This window comes from Eriocheir sinensis, unplaced genomic scaffold (genome assembly GCF_024679095.1).
Source record: "Eriocheir sinensis breed Jianghai 21 unplaced genomic scaffold, ASM2467909v1 Scaffold21, whole genome shotgun sequence".
NCBI lineage: Eukaryota > Metazoa > Arthropoda > Malacostraca > Decapoda > Varunidae > Eriocheir > Eriocheir sinensis.
In genome coordinates, this window is record NW_026111510.1 from 14,838 (window position 1) to 32,500 (window position 17,663).

Here is a 17,663-nt window from a genome sequence, read left to right on the forward strand (position 1 = left end):
ACACCAGCAACCAAATATTACAAAAAATACCACACAAATGACAGGACTCCCATGAGCTGCACACTGTTCAATGACTGACAAAGACACCCACCTGTGTGCTGGATGATGGAGGCGTGGTTGGGGGAGTTGCTGCGCTCACCCTTGTCAAAGTTCTTCAGCTCCAAGTGGCCGTGATGGATCCACAGGTCTGGAGGCTGGACGCCAGGCTTGTTGCTCTCACTGCAGCTGCCAACACTGCAAGGAAGTGATGCATCTTACTAGCTGCTAAATACTACTGAGTGCTGCTGCTGTACCTCGCAGGGCTGTCCAGAGGGAGATGGAAGGGCACATGCAATCTTCAAAACAGGATGAATGTTAAAGGTATGAGGTTTGAGTTCAACAAAGCATATTTGAATTCATTTAAAGAAATAGCTCCCAGCCAGCACACTGCAAGCAATCACAAGTTAGAAACACGTGTTAGCTGCTCCACCAAGAGACACAGATATCACAAACAGAGGTCACTTGTTACCCTGCAACTATGTATAGCACAAAATGAAAGTCCATCTTGAACATTTCCTATGAACAAGTTTACCTTTTTTTTTCTTTCTCTAATCTTGGCAAACTTAAGTCTTTGTGGACTATGCCCTGCAGCCTTGTTCTCCATATTACAAAGTGAATAAAAAGTTCCTGCAGTCAGTGTAAAGGATTGCTGAAATGAGTCATGGGATGAAACACACCAACAAGAAACTGTCCTGCCACCTTACACAATGCTTGGCCTGGGCTCCGCCTTGACCCGCGGCAGTACAGTGTGGTGGCCAAGAAGGCCCCCAGCTGGTCATGGCTCCTGCCACGCCAGCGATCACCAGCACAATCAGGCCTCTCGCTCCACACACCAGCCTGGGGGCTCACCGATGCTCTTGTCAACAGCTGGAACACAGGAGCAGATGTATAATATATTTAACATTGGCTTAATCAATCAGTCAATCAATGGGGCCTCTGCCAGCCTGCCTCACCCAAACTATGACACCATTCTTGGGGGTTCCTCTGTGCAGGTCCCCATGCAGGCACCTTCCCCATACCATGTACCTCCCAGCAGGATCCATCAACCTGCTCTAACCCAACTTTCTGGGCACACTCTTTACTAAGGATTGTCTCTTACATAAACAACCTGGTAATCAGGGTTTACCCACATGCCCACAGAGCCAGAGGTGGCATTCACAGAGCATGCAGGTAATGGGCCTCAAGTCAGCCTCAGGGAGGGAGTGCTCCATGATGAGGGACAGTGTGGTGGGACACAACATGTGCATAACTGGGAGAACAGTGACTGATGCACCACAACACACAGCATGCAGGTAATGGGCCTCAAGTCAGCCTCAGGGAGGCAGTGCTCCATGATGAGGGACAGTATGGTGGGACACAACATGTGCATAACTGGGAGAACAGTGACTGATGCACCACAACACACAGCATGCAGGTAATGGGCCTCAAGTCAGCCTCAGGGAGGGAGTGCTCCATGATGAGGGACAGTGTGGTGCGACACAACATGTGCATAACTGGGAGAATAGTGACTGATGCACCACAGCAATGACGGCTCCCTAAGACTAACACTTCCTTACCTGGAAGAGTCGTGAAGCTTTCCACGGAGGAGAATGGACCAAAACCTTTGACATTGTGAGAGTGCATCTTGTGCAAATACTTTCTTGAAGGCGTCAGTCCATGGACGGTAAGGGTGAGCCAGTCCCCCGTCACTTCCCCCATCACCCAGTCACTGACAGTTTGGTCCGTGGTGAGGAATATCGCGTAGCCTGGAACAAACAAAATTACTCCCTCAATAATCTTTTTTTAACCGTGTACCAGTGACGCAAAATTTGTGGCTTTACCGTGTAGCAGCGACGGGCCTAATTTTTGCTATGATATAAGCCCCCCAAAATAAATGATGCATAAACTGATCACAAATGCATTGATATATATTATAAAATGGTTTGCCTGAGTGATGATTTTCTCTCTCTCTCTCTCTCTTTTTTACGTCGCGGCCTATTGCGCCGGTAGGCTTCTTCCCGGTGGGTCCTGATGGTCGGCCCAAGGCAGTGCTTAGAGTGGCCTTTCAGAAACATGATCCCTGCAGCTACTGGGTTAAGTGCTGCCCATAGCTCCAGTAGGCTCTTTGGAGGGGCCTCTTGGATGACCCCAGCCCGGTAGTGGCTCAGGCAAATTGTATTTATAGTGGCTGACAGGATGTATGGTTCTTGCTTCCTGCCTGGCCCACGCTGCCCACCACCATGACCTAAGTCACTGTTTATTTACTATATATGTTGTAACCCGTAATCCGGGTCACACAGGGGAGACGACACACTGTTTGTACTAGTGACACTTGACTTAAAATTCTGGTACTTTTAGGAGTATTTAAAGGAGTTCGTAAATGGGGTGATGAAACGGTGTCGCCTTTCTTATATGTATTTTATTCTACCTTAATACTACTTAATATTACAGAGGGTAAAAATATTGTTTAAACCAGCGACTGGCTTACTAGACTCAATGAGTCTTCAGGTTTTCTTTCACTATTGGTTACTGACGTTAACACTGGTATAATATTGAGTAAAAACTCACACAATAAAGTATCATAGAAATATAATCCTAAGTAAAACTAAGATAATAGAACACAATAGATATGTTAGATACGCTTTCCTCTATGGTAATTCTTCACTCCATACTCACAGTAGCAACGATGAATGTTCTACCCATGTTGTCTAGGGAAGGACAACTGAGTGTCCAGCAACGAACAGAGTGCTGGTTAATCTGAGGTCAAGCCTGGAGAAAATGCTTCTTATATAGGCAGATATCGCGAGGGTAATACGTCAGGCGTGTGAGTCATACATCAAACTCACACCGAGCTCATACAATAATCTACCTAACCGACATGCTTAATTCACGCGGTGACGCAGCTTTGTTTTCATAACATTTTGTTCCGCGGCTGATCGTGTTTTAGGCCGCGGTGATTGTGTTTTGGCTTAGAGAGATAAGCGGGTGCGTTAATGGGCAATTACAATTGTGTATAGGTTGGTAAATGAACAGTGGGGACAATCATGTGTTGGAGTCCGTGTTGTGTTTTAGCGGTCGATACCGCTGTTGTCATCGGAAAATATTGCCGGTGAAGATGATGATGACACGAGTGGTGTCGCAGCCCTCGGGGCACCACATACCCCCCCCCGTTAAAACCACGCCACGTCCTCGTGGCACGAAGCGGTCCGCCCGGCGGACGACCATGGAGGGCCAAGACGGGGATGGCGGGATCGTGGGGGAGGAGGCCTGCGAGAGACAGAAGAAGGCCACCCCACCGGCGACGAAGACGACGCCGAGGAGGAGCAGCCACCCCCACCAAGGGAGGAAGGGGTCGAAGGCGGGGACCGGAGAGACGGATTCCTGGAGCGCGTGAAGTGCTGGAGGAGGTCCAGCAGGGGCCAGAGACGACCCGGGCGACGGCGGCGGGGAGGGGGGGCCAAGGGGAGTCTTGGCCAGGAGCGATGAGACCACGTCACGTCCGAGGTGGAAGGGGGCGCGATGAACCGTCAGCGGGGCGTCACCGTCCATAGTAGCAGAGGCAGGGAGGCTGAAGGCGTCGGAGTGGGCACTACAGCCCATACCGAGGCGGAGGAGACCCGTCCCGTTGATGGTCTGCCTGTATTTGGAGACCGGGCTGTCCGGGCAGACCATGGTGACCATCTGGGGAGTATCGGTAGCGAAGACCCAGCCCGCAGGAGACGGGATGAAGACCGGGGGTAAGACTCTGAGGAGAGACTTAGAACACAGCGAGAGGGCGTCTGGGCGATCGAGAAAGAGAGCGATCTCGCAGCGCTGGACAGAAGTCGAGTAGACAGGGGCGACAGGGGGACATACATAGAGCAGGTGGTGTTTAGTACAGCGGTCCAAGGAGTCCAAGAGCATATAGTGAGTGCGGTCTTCAGAAACCGCAAGGTAAGTGGAAAGCGTGTCGGTGTGCAGAAAATATGGCGTGCCATCAAGATGAAAAGGCAACGCGTCCATTTTAAACACATCGAACACGTCAGAGGGATCCCCTTTCATGGGGATTTGTAAGTAGAAGTGAAGGGTTCCTGAGGAAAGCGTACCTTTAGAAATAACCCTAGAGACATCTCTATACAATGCTAAATATTCATGTGCTGCAGGGAAAAGTAAGCCTGGGTAATGGAGTGACGCATTGCTGAGCACACGAAATAGTACATCATTTGGAAGGAGGAGAGGGGAAACCTGCGTTTGGGACAGCTTGAGATTCAGAGTATCATGATTTAGGTCACTAAGTGCCAACTGAATGAGAAGGATAGTCTCCAAAATACGCATTTCCCCTTCAATTTGCAAGGTTTTTAGTGAGAACTGACGGATAATAGCTGAGGCCAAAGCCGAGGCGGACTCTAGACGGGAGATGGCAGAATGAATATGACGGAGGGCCCGAACTGTGGCGTTGAGGACTGCCTGATGGAGGTTAAGTTGACGTCTCTCTTCTGTGGACAGAGTGTAGAGCTGGGAGAGCTTCCCGTGTATCACATCTATTTGGGCCTGAGTGGCCGTACCGAAAAGGAGGTTTGCTACCGAGCCAAGGAAATCCACGGCTCCTCGCTTCTGGCGAGTCCGAAACGGGCTTCCATCTCTACCACTCATAGCCGACAGAAAGCTGTTAAGATCTTTGAATAACTTCTCAAACTCAATGTGAAAAGAGTCTAGAGTGCGCCTGAGCAGACCAACAGTGGGGAACGATTGATTCATATGTTTAATCGACCATGAAACTTCCGCTGTTAGATTTGCCACGTTGATGAGAGGACGTTGGATGTCGTCCGTCTTGATGACGACGGGGACAACATAGTACCGTCCTGTCAACAGCATCTTAAAGACTGGGGAGAAGACGAGGCCGGGACGAATGGGTTGCTCCCGGGAGGGATCAAGGGAAGACAAGGAGAGGGCAACACCCAGGATCTGTAATTATAGGGGGCATCAGTTCGTTGGGCGTTGGCTATACTCAAGAGGGTGTTCCATGACATTGGGGAGAGAAGGGGGTACCGTATTGGAGCGTAATGAGCGACTGACACAGGGCTCTGAAGGAGCTGAGGGAACCAATGAGGGGACCTCTGAAGCATCTGAGGAGACAGGAGCCGGTGAGGAGAGCTCGGAAGGAGCTGGAAAGGACAATGGCAGCGGCTCCTCGGGGGAATAAGTCATGGGGAGTGGGTCCACTTCTACTACGTGATCAGGGAGAGGGTATGCACGCCTGACATTAGGAGAGTCATGGAAGCCAAGAGAGTCCTCGTGAACGACCTGAACATTATTTGTGTGAACTGTCTTGATCTTACCACCTCTAACATGACGCAGTCGTAAGACTACAGGGCTTATTTTTTCTAGCACCCTAAAAGGTCCATTGAACAAGGGCTGGAGCTTCTTTGGTTCGCCCTTTGTACATACATGCCTTAAGTAGACCCGATCTCCTACTACCACCTGTTTGAGTTTGGATTTCCTAAACATTCTTTCTGACTCCTGCCATCCTATATCTATATTGGTCTGACATAGTTTATAGGTCCGCTGCGCGACACTAGAAGTAAATGCTTTATAGCTGTCAACATCATAACAAGGTTGGAGTTTATTCTCAAGCACTTCAAAAGGAACATTTGGGTCCCGAGAGAAAAGCAAGAAAAATGGTGAATCTTTCAGAACACGATGGTAGGCAGTGTTGTAGGCGTGTGTTGCAACCGGAAGCATTTGGTCCCAGATACCGCGATTGTCCTCGCACAAAGTTCTCAAGATATTTATTAAGGTGCCATTAGGCCTTTCTATCACACCGTTTGCAGACGGGTGATAAGGAGTTGTCCTTAGATGATCAATCTGTAACAACTGAGTCAACTCTCGTAAGAGAGTGTTGACGAACTCCTTTCCTTGATCCGTGACTAGAATCGGCGGGATGCTGTGTACACAGACTACGTTCTTGTAGAACGCAGCTGCCACTTCCTTGGCTGCCTTCGTACGAAGGGGTTGCTACCAAGAAGCGTGACAGGACGTCTATCACTGTCAGTACATACCTATAGCCTTCGTCTGAAACAGACAAAGGTCCGACAATATCCATATGGACTCTGTCAAACGGTTGGCCAACCTCTGGATACCTCATAAGTGGAGCTGGCGGGATCCCTCTTCTTAAACCGACAACAGACAGGACAAGATCTGACATATTGCTCCACGTCCGCCTTCATTCCCGGCCAGTACGCAAACTTGCGACAGCGTGCCAACGTAACCTTAGTGCCTCCATGCCCTGCAGGTAGCATGGAATGCGCCAAAGCTAACGCGTTAGGAATGTAGCTTGGTGGAACGATAACCAGTCTTTTCTGCTTGTTGTATTCATCGCAAACATCGCGGTAGAGAATGCCGTTCTCTACACACACTTCACTAAGAGGCAGTTTTTTGAAGTGCCTCTTAGCTGCATTTAACGTTACATTGCTCCTCTCTGCAACCTTTCTCTCATCTCTCTCATGTACGTTACCACCGGTGGTTTGTTCAAAAGCATGCTTCAATTCTCTCAGTTCAGGATCGCGATCCTGGTGCTCCATGAGTCCAGCAAGACTCAATGGAGAAACTTATCCTGTTTGTCATGTCCCTCCGGAGAGGCGACAGACATGTCCTGTCCACCCGTAAGGGTGACAGACATAATTCGAGCATCCAATTCGCCTTCTATCACGTCACTCTCTTGATTCCTAATCCTTGACAAAAAATCTGCTACCATGTTGCTGGAGCCTGGGAGATAATCAATACTAAAGTCAAATTCTCCTAGAAGTGTCTGCCAGCGTGCAATCCTGCTGCTAGGTACTGTGCTTTTTAACAGCCAGGTCAGTGGTCTATGGTCCGACAGGATGTGTATCCTATAACCCAAGATAAGGGGTCGGTTAGTACTGAGGCCATAGATGACTGCTAAAGCTTCTCTCTCTACCGCTGAGTAGTTACGTTCTGCTCCATTCAGGGTTCTACTAAAATATGCTATGGGACGTAAATTACCATTTTCATCCTTTTGTTGCAACACACCACCTATTGCCTTATCTGACGCATCTGTGGTGAGATTGAAGGGCTTCCGGAAATCCGGAAAGGCTAAAACAATGTCAGTCGTTAGACTGTTCTTTAGTGTGCTAAATGCATGCAATGCCTCTTCATTCCACTCCAGATGTGTCTTATCATTTTTGGTTACTTTCCTCCCTTTGAGTAAATTATTAAGTGGGGATGCTATCTTGGCAAAGTCTTTAATGAATTTCCTATAAAAGTTAACCAAACCCAGGAAACCTTGAAGTTCTTTGACTGTTTTCGGAGGAGTGAGTTGTTGCACCGCCTGTACCTTTGAGGGCTGAGGCTTCAAGCCAGAAGCACTAACAATGTGACCCAGATAATCTACTTGCTCTTTGAAAAAGGAACACTTATCTAGTCTTAAGGACAGGTGAGCCTTCTGCAGTCTGTCCAAGACGGCATGGAGGTTCTTTAGGTGATGGTCCATGTCTTTCCCTTGTACTATCAAATCATCAAGGTATACATGTACAATTCTTCCTGTCAGACCTATGAGAACTTGATTCATGATCCGTTGATAGGCTGCAGGTGATTTTATTAATCCAAAGGGGACTGTAGTGAATTCATAGAGGCCATAAGGTGTCGTGAAGGCTGTCAAGTGTTTAGATTCCTCTGCCAATGGGACTTGGTGATAGCCCTGGCGCAAATCAAGGGAGGTGAATACTTTACTTTCCCCTAACTGTTGCAAAATGAGGTTAATGTTAGGGAGTGGATGTTTGTCATCAATCAATTCATCGTTCAGAGCGCGGAAGTCGAGACAAAGTCTGACTCCACCATCCTTATTAGCAACAGGGACTAGAGGTGCGCTGTAGGGTGACGCACTAGGGCGTATAATACCCTGGGCCTCAAGGTCCTTGAGCTGAATCTCTATTTCTTTATGATATTTTACTGGTATTGGGTATGGCTTTTTATATATAGGCTTGTCATTTTTTAGCCTTAAAGTGTGAACATAATAGGGGGTAATAGTGAGTGGCTCGTTTTTTAGAGCAAACACATCAGGATACTTGCGGGTTAAGCCCTTCAGACAGCAATTTTCCCGTTGTGAGGGTAAAAATAGCTCGTCTATCAGCTTATCGAGTACCATCTGCTTACTTGACTGGGTGACAGGCGGCTTTGTAGCTGTTTTTGTGACAGCCGCTACACATTCATTAGTCGATGATTGATAGTATTCTGAGTGACAAGAATAAATGTGTCCCATCACTTCACCTGTTGGCATCTCAATAGTTTCTTCAGTTGGGTTAGCATAGGGAATGATGAATTTACCTTTGGTTTGTTTGACGTTAGGAGTTAAGGTTACTAACCCGGGAAATAAAAATGAAGAAGGGATATCATTGGTCCTTGGGAGAAATAAGGCTTGCTGGGCTCTGCCAATCTCTGCCTCCAGAGTGACATACCCTGCCGTGCCTGGTAGCAAGGACGCCACGTTAATATCGTATGCTTTCACTGGTACTTCCTCCATCTCGTCTAAAGTAGGTTTATGATCTTCTGGGTACGGGCTCATATAGTCCGCAGCCAGGGAATGTACTTCCACTGGGTAGGCGCCCACCATTACACTAAACTGCCCAGGTGTGTCCAGCGGTGCAGCTACCACATTTTGTCTCCACATAAATTCTAGGCCCAACAAAACTGCTGTTGGTAACACTATACCTTGTGATATTACTACAAACTTTTCTATAATTTCTCCGTGCCCAAAGTCTACTACTACTTCGGCTATTCCTTTATTAGGGATTGGAGTCCGATCTACCCCTTGTATGGAGAGAGGTTCTGTAACTATCATCTTCCCGCCTACCTTCCTAAATAAATCTTCTTCTATTAGGGACGCTCCTGCTCCTGTGTCTAGCATTGCGTAAACCATCTCCTTTTGTGCATTAGCGCCTACGCACAATCTCAACGTGAGGGCGTTGGTAGGGCCGTGGACTGCCGCAGCTACTCTGGGGTCGTTTTTTTTTTGTTCTTCTCGTGGTCAGGGTTAACCCAGGAGCTACGGGGTGAGGACCGGCCGTGTACTCCGGGCGCCAGGCAGCAAGGCGAGACAGGCTGACGCCTGTTTCGAGTGGGCTGGTACTGAGGGTACCGAGCCCGTTGGTGGGTGGTAGGCACCCCTATACTGCCTTCCATATGTGCAATCGCGAGCCATGTGTCCTACATACCCACAAGCATAACATGTAGGTGGCGTGGGCGCGTTCCCATATGGGCGTGTAGGTGGCGCGGCGTGCCGTCCTCCCCTTTGGGTTATCGGGTAACGTGACTGGCCTGGAGGGCGTGGAGGACGGGCTTGTGAGACATGTTTGGGTCCGGATGCCTGGGTGGAACAGACGTTCAGCACTTTTATTTCTTTGGCGATATCGGCATCGGATAGCTTCGACTCTGGATAAGCTTTAATATACTCATACCCTTTCTTTAATACCTTCTGTGGGTCCCCCTTTTCTTCCTCCGTTAAGATGAGTAAGAGGGCCGGAGGGAAAGCCTCTCTGAGCCGTAAAGCGGTTATCTCAGTTAGGAAACTGGCATTGTCAGGCTTGAGCGATCAACTCGTCTCTCAATGTCTCCAGGCGGATGAGGAAGGTGCGGATGTTTTCTCCTGTCCGCCGTTTTGCCTCTCCCAATTCTTTCTGGAGGACCGAAAAGGTCCTTACTGTGGAAACACACGTAGGAAGTCTTCCTTTACTTTTCCCAATCCTGTCCACATCTAGTGATACAACCGAGGAGATGATCGCGCGCTGCTCCCAGGGCATATTGTTTGGCTAACTCAATCTTTCCGGTAGTGTCCCAATTTGCCTGTGTCCGGCTTTCAATATCCTCTATCCATTTCTTTGCTAGCTTATGGCATGGGAGGTTTGGTGCTTTGCTACTTTTTCTTCTCCACCACAAAAATATAAGAGTCCCTGCACTCTACTAAAATCATTCAAGGTATGACGGCTAAGTAGCGTGACAAGATCATCATGGGCAAGGGTGATCGATTTTCCATCTTCTTTTTGGGGGAGGGTTCTTGCCTTCGTCTGGCATTTTAACTCTAAAGTCTTATTCCCGTAATTCCAAGAATAACTGTCTTCTCCTCGCTTTCGGATGTGGACATACACCAGTACAATACCAATATAAACCAATATAAATCGCAAGTTTCACCACAAGTTTCACCACATGTTTCACCACATGTTTCACCACCCCACCTGACACCAATGTTGTAACCCGTAATCCGGGTCACACAGGGAGACGACACACTGTTTGTACTAGTGACACTTGACTTAAAATTCTGGTACTTTTAGGAGTATTTAAAGGAGTTCGTAAATGGGGTGATGAAACGGTGTCGCCTTTCTTATATGTATTTTATTCTACCTTAATACTACTTAATATTACAGAGGGTAAAATATTGTTTAAACCAGCGACTGGCTTACTAGACTCAATGAGTCTTCAGGTTTTCTTTCACTATTGGTTACTGACGTTAACACTGGTATAATATTGAGTAAAACTCACACAATAAAGTATCATAGAAATATAATCCTAAGTAAAACTAAGATAATAGAACACAATAGATATGTTAGATACGCTTTCCTCTATGGTAATTCTTCACTCCATACTCACAGTAGCAACGATGAATGTTCTACCCATGTTGTCTAGGGAAGGACAACTGAGTGTCCAGCAACGAACAGAGTGCTGGTTAATCTGAGGTCAAGCCTGGAGAAAATGCTTCTTATATAGGCAGATATCGCGAGGGTAATACGTCAGGCGTGTGAGTCATACATCAAACTCACACCGAGCTCATACAATAATCTACCTAACCGACATGCTTAATTCACGCGGTGACGCAGCTTTGTTTTCATAACATTTTGTTCCGCGGCTGATCGTGTTTTAGGCCGCGGTGATTGTGTTTTGGCTTAGAGAGATAAGCGGGTGCGTTAATGGGCAATTACAATTGTGTATAGGTTGGTAAATGAACAGTGGGGACAATCATGTGTTGGAGTCCGTGTTGTGTTTTAGCGGTCGATACCGCTGTTGTCATCGGAAAATATTGCCGGTGAAGATGATGATGACAGGAGTGGTGTCGCAGCCCTCGGGGCACCACATATATCCAGGTCTTTTCCACGTCAGTGAAGGTGTGTTCCCTTAACTATGTAGTCTAGTACATCACTGTGGTTTGGCACACTGACTCCTTTTTATTTTTATAATATGAAGATGCCATCCTGGTAACCCATCAGCTCACCTGTGATCCTCCCATTGTTCCGCTGCAGCGGCTGCCGGGTGAAGGTGGTGGTGGACGGCTGCCGGGTGAAGGTGGTGGTGGATGGCTGGCCAGGGAGGGCTAGGACGGCCGGGCCACCAGCAGGGTGTTGGAGGCCACCAGGCTATAGGGGGACTCACACCAAACCTGATGGGGACAAGTGTGTGGGAAAAAGTGTGATTTTGGCACACCAAAACTTCAAAGTTCCCCCATCATGCATTTTATATATATATATATATATATATATATATATATATATATATATATATATATATATATATATATATATATATATATATATATATATATATATATATATATCCTGGTGAGTGATTCAAAAGTTTCCATAGGTTACTTTAAGTTTAAGTTTAGGCCTGTAAGTCTGAGCACAGTCAAGGATCCAGATACATACTTGTTCAGTACGTGTTTGCAGTTGGTACAGGAGCAGGTTTAGGACAGATAGAGTTGCCTGAAGTTGTCATTTTCATGACAGAATATTATATTATTACCATACAGAAGAATATCTACTTCTATTCTGTTACAGTTTGGTTGCAAACCTTGGTTGCTATTATGATACATTGCCAGCCAAGTTAGTAAAGACTGATTTTTTACCTAGTAAAAAACATGTCAAGTTGGCAACATTAGCGCAGGAGGATATAATACTGTAGGAATCTTTTTTTTATACTTTGAAGAGAATAAATGAATCATTGCACATGAATAGGTTGTTTTACTTTATCATCTTTGGGGCACATCATTTAACCTATGGAATACTTTTACTCAGAAAAAATACAAATAAAATCAATGATTTAATCATTTGATTAAATCAATTTGATTAAATCATTGCCAACCCTGCTGTGCTGTTTCTAATACCATTATGTAAGGTTCATTCTTAAGTATTTGCAAAAGGTCAATGAAAAAATCAATATCTCAAACACTAATAATAGCTCACCCTATGAGTCATAATTTCTCTGTGCCTCATCACAGCAAGGATTCAGCTGTGCAGGATTTCCTTGAGAAGTGTTGCAGGACTGAGTGAATATTTACTGAAAGAAGAACGAAGGCTTCCAGCACTGTGGTCTCACCCTGATGGTCTTCACAGCAAACTCACACACTGTTGATGGCTTGAGGCTGTCAATGAGGCAGGTCACATCCGTGGCGTTGACGTAGCGGCTGGAGGATGAGGACGAGAAGGTGGTGCAGCTGTTGTACTGCAGGAGTCAAAGGTCAGTATTAACAGGGAGTCAGGTACAAGGACGGAGGGAAAACATAAGAAAGGTCACTGGATGAAGGACTGGCTTGTGAAATGAGACATGAATGACAGGAGGATAGGAAGGGTGTGAGGGAGTGCTTGCAGGACAAAGAGGATGTGTAAGTGAAGGATAAGGAGGTATGAGGGAGGATATGAGGTGTATAAGGGACTGTTTGCCGGAAAAAGAGGATGCATGAGTTATGGATAAGGATGTGTGAGGTGGACGTGAGGTGAATAAGGGAGTTTGCTGGGACGAGAGTATGAGTAAGTAATGGATAAGGATATAGAGAGGAAGATATGAGGTGAATGAGGGGCTGTTTGTAGGAGGGAGAAGGATGCAAGTTACGAATAAGGATGTGGAGAGGTGGATATGAGGCGAATAAGGGAGTGTGTGCAGGGAAACAAGAATGTGTAAGTGGTGAATAAGTTCCTTGACGAATGACTAACTTTTCCGCTGCTGTGTTGATGCAAGTGGCAAGTCGTGACACAGTGCACAAAGAACATGAGATAAAACATATATTTTCCAGCTGATGACTGCCCTCCCTGAAGCAGCCCAGCAACACTACCCAAAACTGACCTCTTTTGACCTCCCATTCTTCATGCTTGTGTTTGGAACGGCATCTAGTGGCCTTTTATTTGTTGTTTAATTTCTTTAAATTGAGTTGCCTACCTTGAAAAAAAAAATAATAATAATAAATAAATAAATAAATAAATCACCTGGTTCTGGCTCAGCATGGTGTCCGCCCACTGCAGCACCACGGTGAAGGGCGTCAGCACCACGGCCTTCACCCACACCGCCGGGTCCAGCGTGGGTGCCACCACCTCCTCCTCCTCTGGCTGGGTGCGGACTTGCTGGTACACCGGTTGCCCGTCACCCACGTTGTTGAAGGCTCGCAGGCTTATCACAAACTCCATGTTGGGTTCTGAGGAGATGGAGAACTTGTAATGGACCTAATCGTAACAATACAACAATTTTTTCACGACCCTTAACCCGTCCGCTGCGATTGGCACGGATTTTGCCTTCACTGGTAGCCTGGTAACATAGTCCCAGGTCTTTCTCTCGCTGTCTGTGGTGGATAGTGGAGTGTTTCCCATGTGGTATTGGTGTGCTGGATATCCCCTCCCAAAGTGCAGGACTACACTTTTCTTCACTGAACTGTAGCCACGGACACTTTTTGTTCCATTCCTGTAGCTTGGCGAGGTCTGCTGCTAGGAAATCCGCAGTCAAGGGGTTAAACTGGGCAGAACAGATAACAAATAAGATAGACTAGCAGACAACAGGTAGAAAGACAGATAACAAGCCACGGATAACCAATGAATAACCTGACTAACATTATGACCACCCAGGAAATATCTGAGAGTTCAGGGCAGACAGAGGAATGAGCCTGAACGATGATGAGTCTGAAAATGGCAACTCAGAATACCACCTCCTTTCCCTCAATAATTGCTCTCATGGTCCAGGGTCTTCACAATATGGAGAGCTAACTTTATGATGGTGTGTAAATACTTTTCTGTGTGTGTTTGTGTGTGTGTGTGTGTGTGTGTGTGTGTGTGTGTGTGAAATGTTAACAGACTCAATAAATGTTTAACTATGATCTACTTAGCAAGATCTCTACCTTCACTTTACTTTGCTTAAATGAAAACTTGTTATGGACTCCATCATCATTTTTTTTGGGGGGGGTGAATGTAATGTTAACTCCAGACTCAATAAATGGTTAACTATGATATCATTTAACCCATTGACTGTGGATTTCCTACCAGAAGACCTCACCAAGCTATAGAAATGGATCAAAATGTTTCTACTAAAATTCAGTGAAGAAAAATGTAAAGTCCTGCACCTTGGGAGGGGATATCCACATGGGAAACATTCCACTGTCCACCAGAGAGGCAGATAAATGTTACCAGACTAACAGTGAGGGCAAATCCGTGCCAATCGCATTTGACAGGCTAACAAAATCTTTACCTTCTCTTGGCTCAACACAAATGTAGAAGTGGCTAATTCAAAATCCCTGTCTTGTGGAGAATCACACTGCAGGTCTGCATACTACTTGGCCAGAAAATGGAGAATTAGTCACAAATGATCATCTTACACACCCAGCTTATCAATGATGTAACCGTGCTGCTTGCTGTCCACGATCTTGGAGTAGATGTCCGCCACGCCTTGGTCCCAGGCAATGGTGTAGCCGCACAGCAGCACATTGTGCTGTGCGGGGGGCTGCCAACACACCCTGATGTGGTCAGTCAGCGCCACGGCTGTAATGGACCACAAGACACTGCAGATAACACAGTGACTCCACCATCATGATCACTATGTAGGTTTTATCATGGCTTCCAAACATGAATATTTTGTACCATGAAAACAAAATTATACAAATGTATTGTACCTGTAAGTTATCCTAAATTCTATACACAACACATATATTAGGTTTATACTGTTTGTTGGGAATTAAGAATGTAAGTGATGGATAAGGAGGTAGGAGGTAGGAGGGACAATTTGAAGGGGACAGAGGATGTAAATCACAACACTGAGGGAAACACTCACCCTTCAGACCAACTGGCTTGTCTGGGACCCTGTTTTCATGGAGGTCATTGGTGAGGTCCCCGCCAGGGTGGACTGAGTGTATGGGCAGTGCCGTTGACCGTGAGTGCTGCAAGATGGAAATGGAAAATGAAAATGAGGAGCTGTTAGCATATTCTCAACATGGAAAAACTCCACTTGCATTAAAATTTACTCTGTTGAAATGAAATGGGAAAAGTATATTTGTCCCCTTGAATGTGCATTTCCTGGCAGAAGACCTCATCAAGCAACAGGAGTGGAACAAAAAGTGGCTGCTACAATTCAATGAAGAAAATGTAGTCCTGCACCTTGGGAGAGGATATCCAGCACACCAATACCACATGGGAAACACTCCACTATCCACCACAGAGACAGAGAAAGACATGAAACTATATATATGATACTAGGCTAACAGTGAAATCCAAACCCGTGCCAACCACAGCGGACGGGTTAACCCAAACTACCTGCCCCGTCCACGGACCCCCATAGGGCACGGAGGGTAGACGACCGGGGCTTACATGTCAACGCCTACACGCCCCGCCACGGCACCGCTACAAGGCCGGGAGCACGAGGATAACAAGGGGGGGGCACGTGGATAGCAGGGATAACAAGGGAAGCACGGAGCACCGCGTCCCTTCCCCTCTCCCACCACGCGAGGTAAACAAACACTGAACAGCTGATGGCTGGGATTATTGTACAACGTTGCCAGATTGTCGTACTCAGTTTCTCATGTTTCCCAATTTCCATCCCCAAAACTGTTTCCTGGGTCACAATAACGATATTTATTTGTAGTTATTGTTGAAATGGTTTATCATTCATGTTTCCTGGTGATATTTATGCGGGAGAAGCTGGTAAATGTAATGCTCCGAGTACGACAATCTGGAAACGATGCTGGGATAACTTGCCTTCATCATCTCGCCCTCGTGCATGTACCGGTTTTCGACGCTTAGCCATTGCCAAAACACATCAGGAATCAACGGTTTTAGTGATAACTATATCTGAGTCTCGTTATTGGGCGCCAGAGACAGGTTTTGGGTGGGAGATCGGCAAATATAACAGGCTGACTGTAACGAGCTGGCAACTTCACGCCCGTGTGACTCGCCAGCGATACGAAATTGTCGTACTTGGAACATTGTACTTACCTTATATTATAGTTGTCTATCTATGATGTGTAAATTTATCTCTTATTCATTTGTATTCGTCTAGTTGCTAAACTCGTGTGCTCCAGTTAAACTGTTAATTGATTCTCCTTGCTGACATCATCCCGGTAAATATAAGTGCTGCCTTCCACTGACACTATTTTTCAAGCACCTTCCTCACCACAAAACTGTTCTTGTTTCCTCTAATGACTGACTCACTGACTGACTGATTAACTGACTGACTGACTGGTTGACTAATTGACTGACTGACTGCCTGACCGCATGATATACTGACTGACTATATAGCTGGTTAACTGACTGACTGAATGAATGATGAATTGACTGTCTGACAGACTGACCGATTGCCTGGCAGACAAACTGGTTGACTGACTGACTGAATGATGGATTGACTGTCTGACAGACTGACCGATTGCCTGGCAGACAAACTGGTTGACTGACTGACTGACTGAATGATGGATTGACTGTCTGACAGACTGACCGATTGCCTGGCAGACAAACTGGTTGACTGACTGACTGAATGATGGATTGACTGTCTGACAGACTGACCGATTGCCTGGCAGACAAACTGGTTGACTGACTGACTGAATGAATGATGAATTGACTGTCTGACGGACTGACCGATTGCCTGGCAGACAAACTGGTTGACTGACTGACTGAATGAATGAATGAGATTGATCGACTGATAGAAGGTTTACGAGTGGTGGAGCGCCGAGGTGAGTTTCGACAGGGGATGCTTGCAGCCTGTGTCGATCTCAGGAAGGCGTTTGATTCAGTGCATCGATCGTGAGGCACTCTGGGATCTTCTGCGACTCCGTGGGATTCCTGCGAGGACTATTGGTTTGCTGACTGGCCTGTATTCTGGGACAGAGAGTGCTGTGAAGTTTGTGGGGGCGGCTTGTCCAGCTTCTTTCCCGTGAATGCGGGAGTGAGGCAGGGCTGTGACCTTGCCCCAGCGCTTTTCAACACTTGTATGGACTGGGTACTGGGCAGAGTTGTGGACCTGCGGAGCATCCATTGGCAATACCAGGGTCCTTGTTCTTGCCGATGATGCAGTAATCCTGGCGGAGTCGCTGGAGGTTCTGGTGATGGCTCTCGAGGCACTGCACGAGGCGGCGAAGCCCTTGGGACTCCAGGTCTCCTGGGCCAAGACCAAGGTACAGGTGTTTGGAGGCTTGCTGGATGACACAGTACAGTCTGTTCATGCGTGTGGCGAGGACGTTGAAATCTCGGAAAGTTTCACGTATCTTGGTAGCGTAGTTCATAACAACGGTGAGTCTGGCCAGAAAGTCTTACGGCGGATTGGTCTGGCCCACGGTGCTATGGACTCGCTCAACACGAGTATATGGCGTTGTCGATACCTGTGCAGGTGGACAAAGACGCGGATCTTCAAGTCCCTTGTGCTCC

General features: G+C 46.8%; 1 protein-coding gene across 10 annotated transcripts; it reads right to left on the reverse strand.

The window, feature by feature from the left end:
• Positions 1–364: 364 nt before the first annotated feature.
• LOC126990834 (neogenin-like) lies at positions 365–15,746 on the reverse strand. Of its 10 annotated transcripts, none has more exons than XR_007744846.1 (8): positions 15,618–15,746; positions 15,085–15,190; positions 14,637–14,795; positions 13,260–13,465; positions 12,402–12,501; positions 11,276–11,417; positions 1,596–1,784; positions 373–906 (listed from the first exon to the last, which is right to left on the reverse strand). XR_007744846.1 is itself a non-coding variant. In XM_050849479.1 (6 exons), exons 1-6 carry the CDS (start codon positions 15,584–15,586, stop codon positions 11,430–11,432), a joined length of 588 nt encoding a protein of 195 aa, XP_050705436.1. In that variant the 5' UTR covers positions 15,587–15,601; the 3' UTR covers positions 11,281–11,429. The 10 variants fall into 10 exon arrangements, 1 of the variants encoding a protein (XP_050705436.1); XR_007744849.1 differs by having other exon boundaries at positions 14,637–14,815; XR_007744847.1 differs by having other exon boundaries at positions 15,564–15,696.
• Between the last annotated feature and the right edge of the window lie 1,917 nt (positions 15,747–17,663).

Bases quoted from the DNA above. Each gene is read 5' to 3' on its own strand.
- LOC126990834 (XM_050849479.1), bottom strand. The intron at 14,796-15,084 runs GTGAGTGTTTCC...GGTCCATTACAG, and splicing joins CAAGCCAGTTGGTCTGAAGG to CCGTGGCGCTGACTGACCAC. The intron at 12,502-13,259 runs GTGATTTATTTA...TGACTCCTGCAG, and splicing joins CCATGCTGAGCCAGAACCAG to TACAACAGCTGCACCACCTT.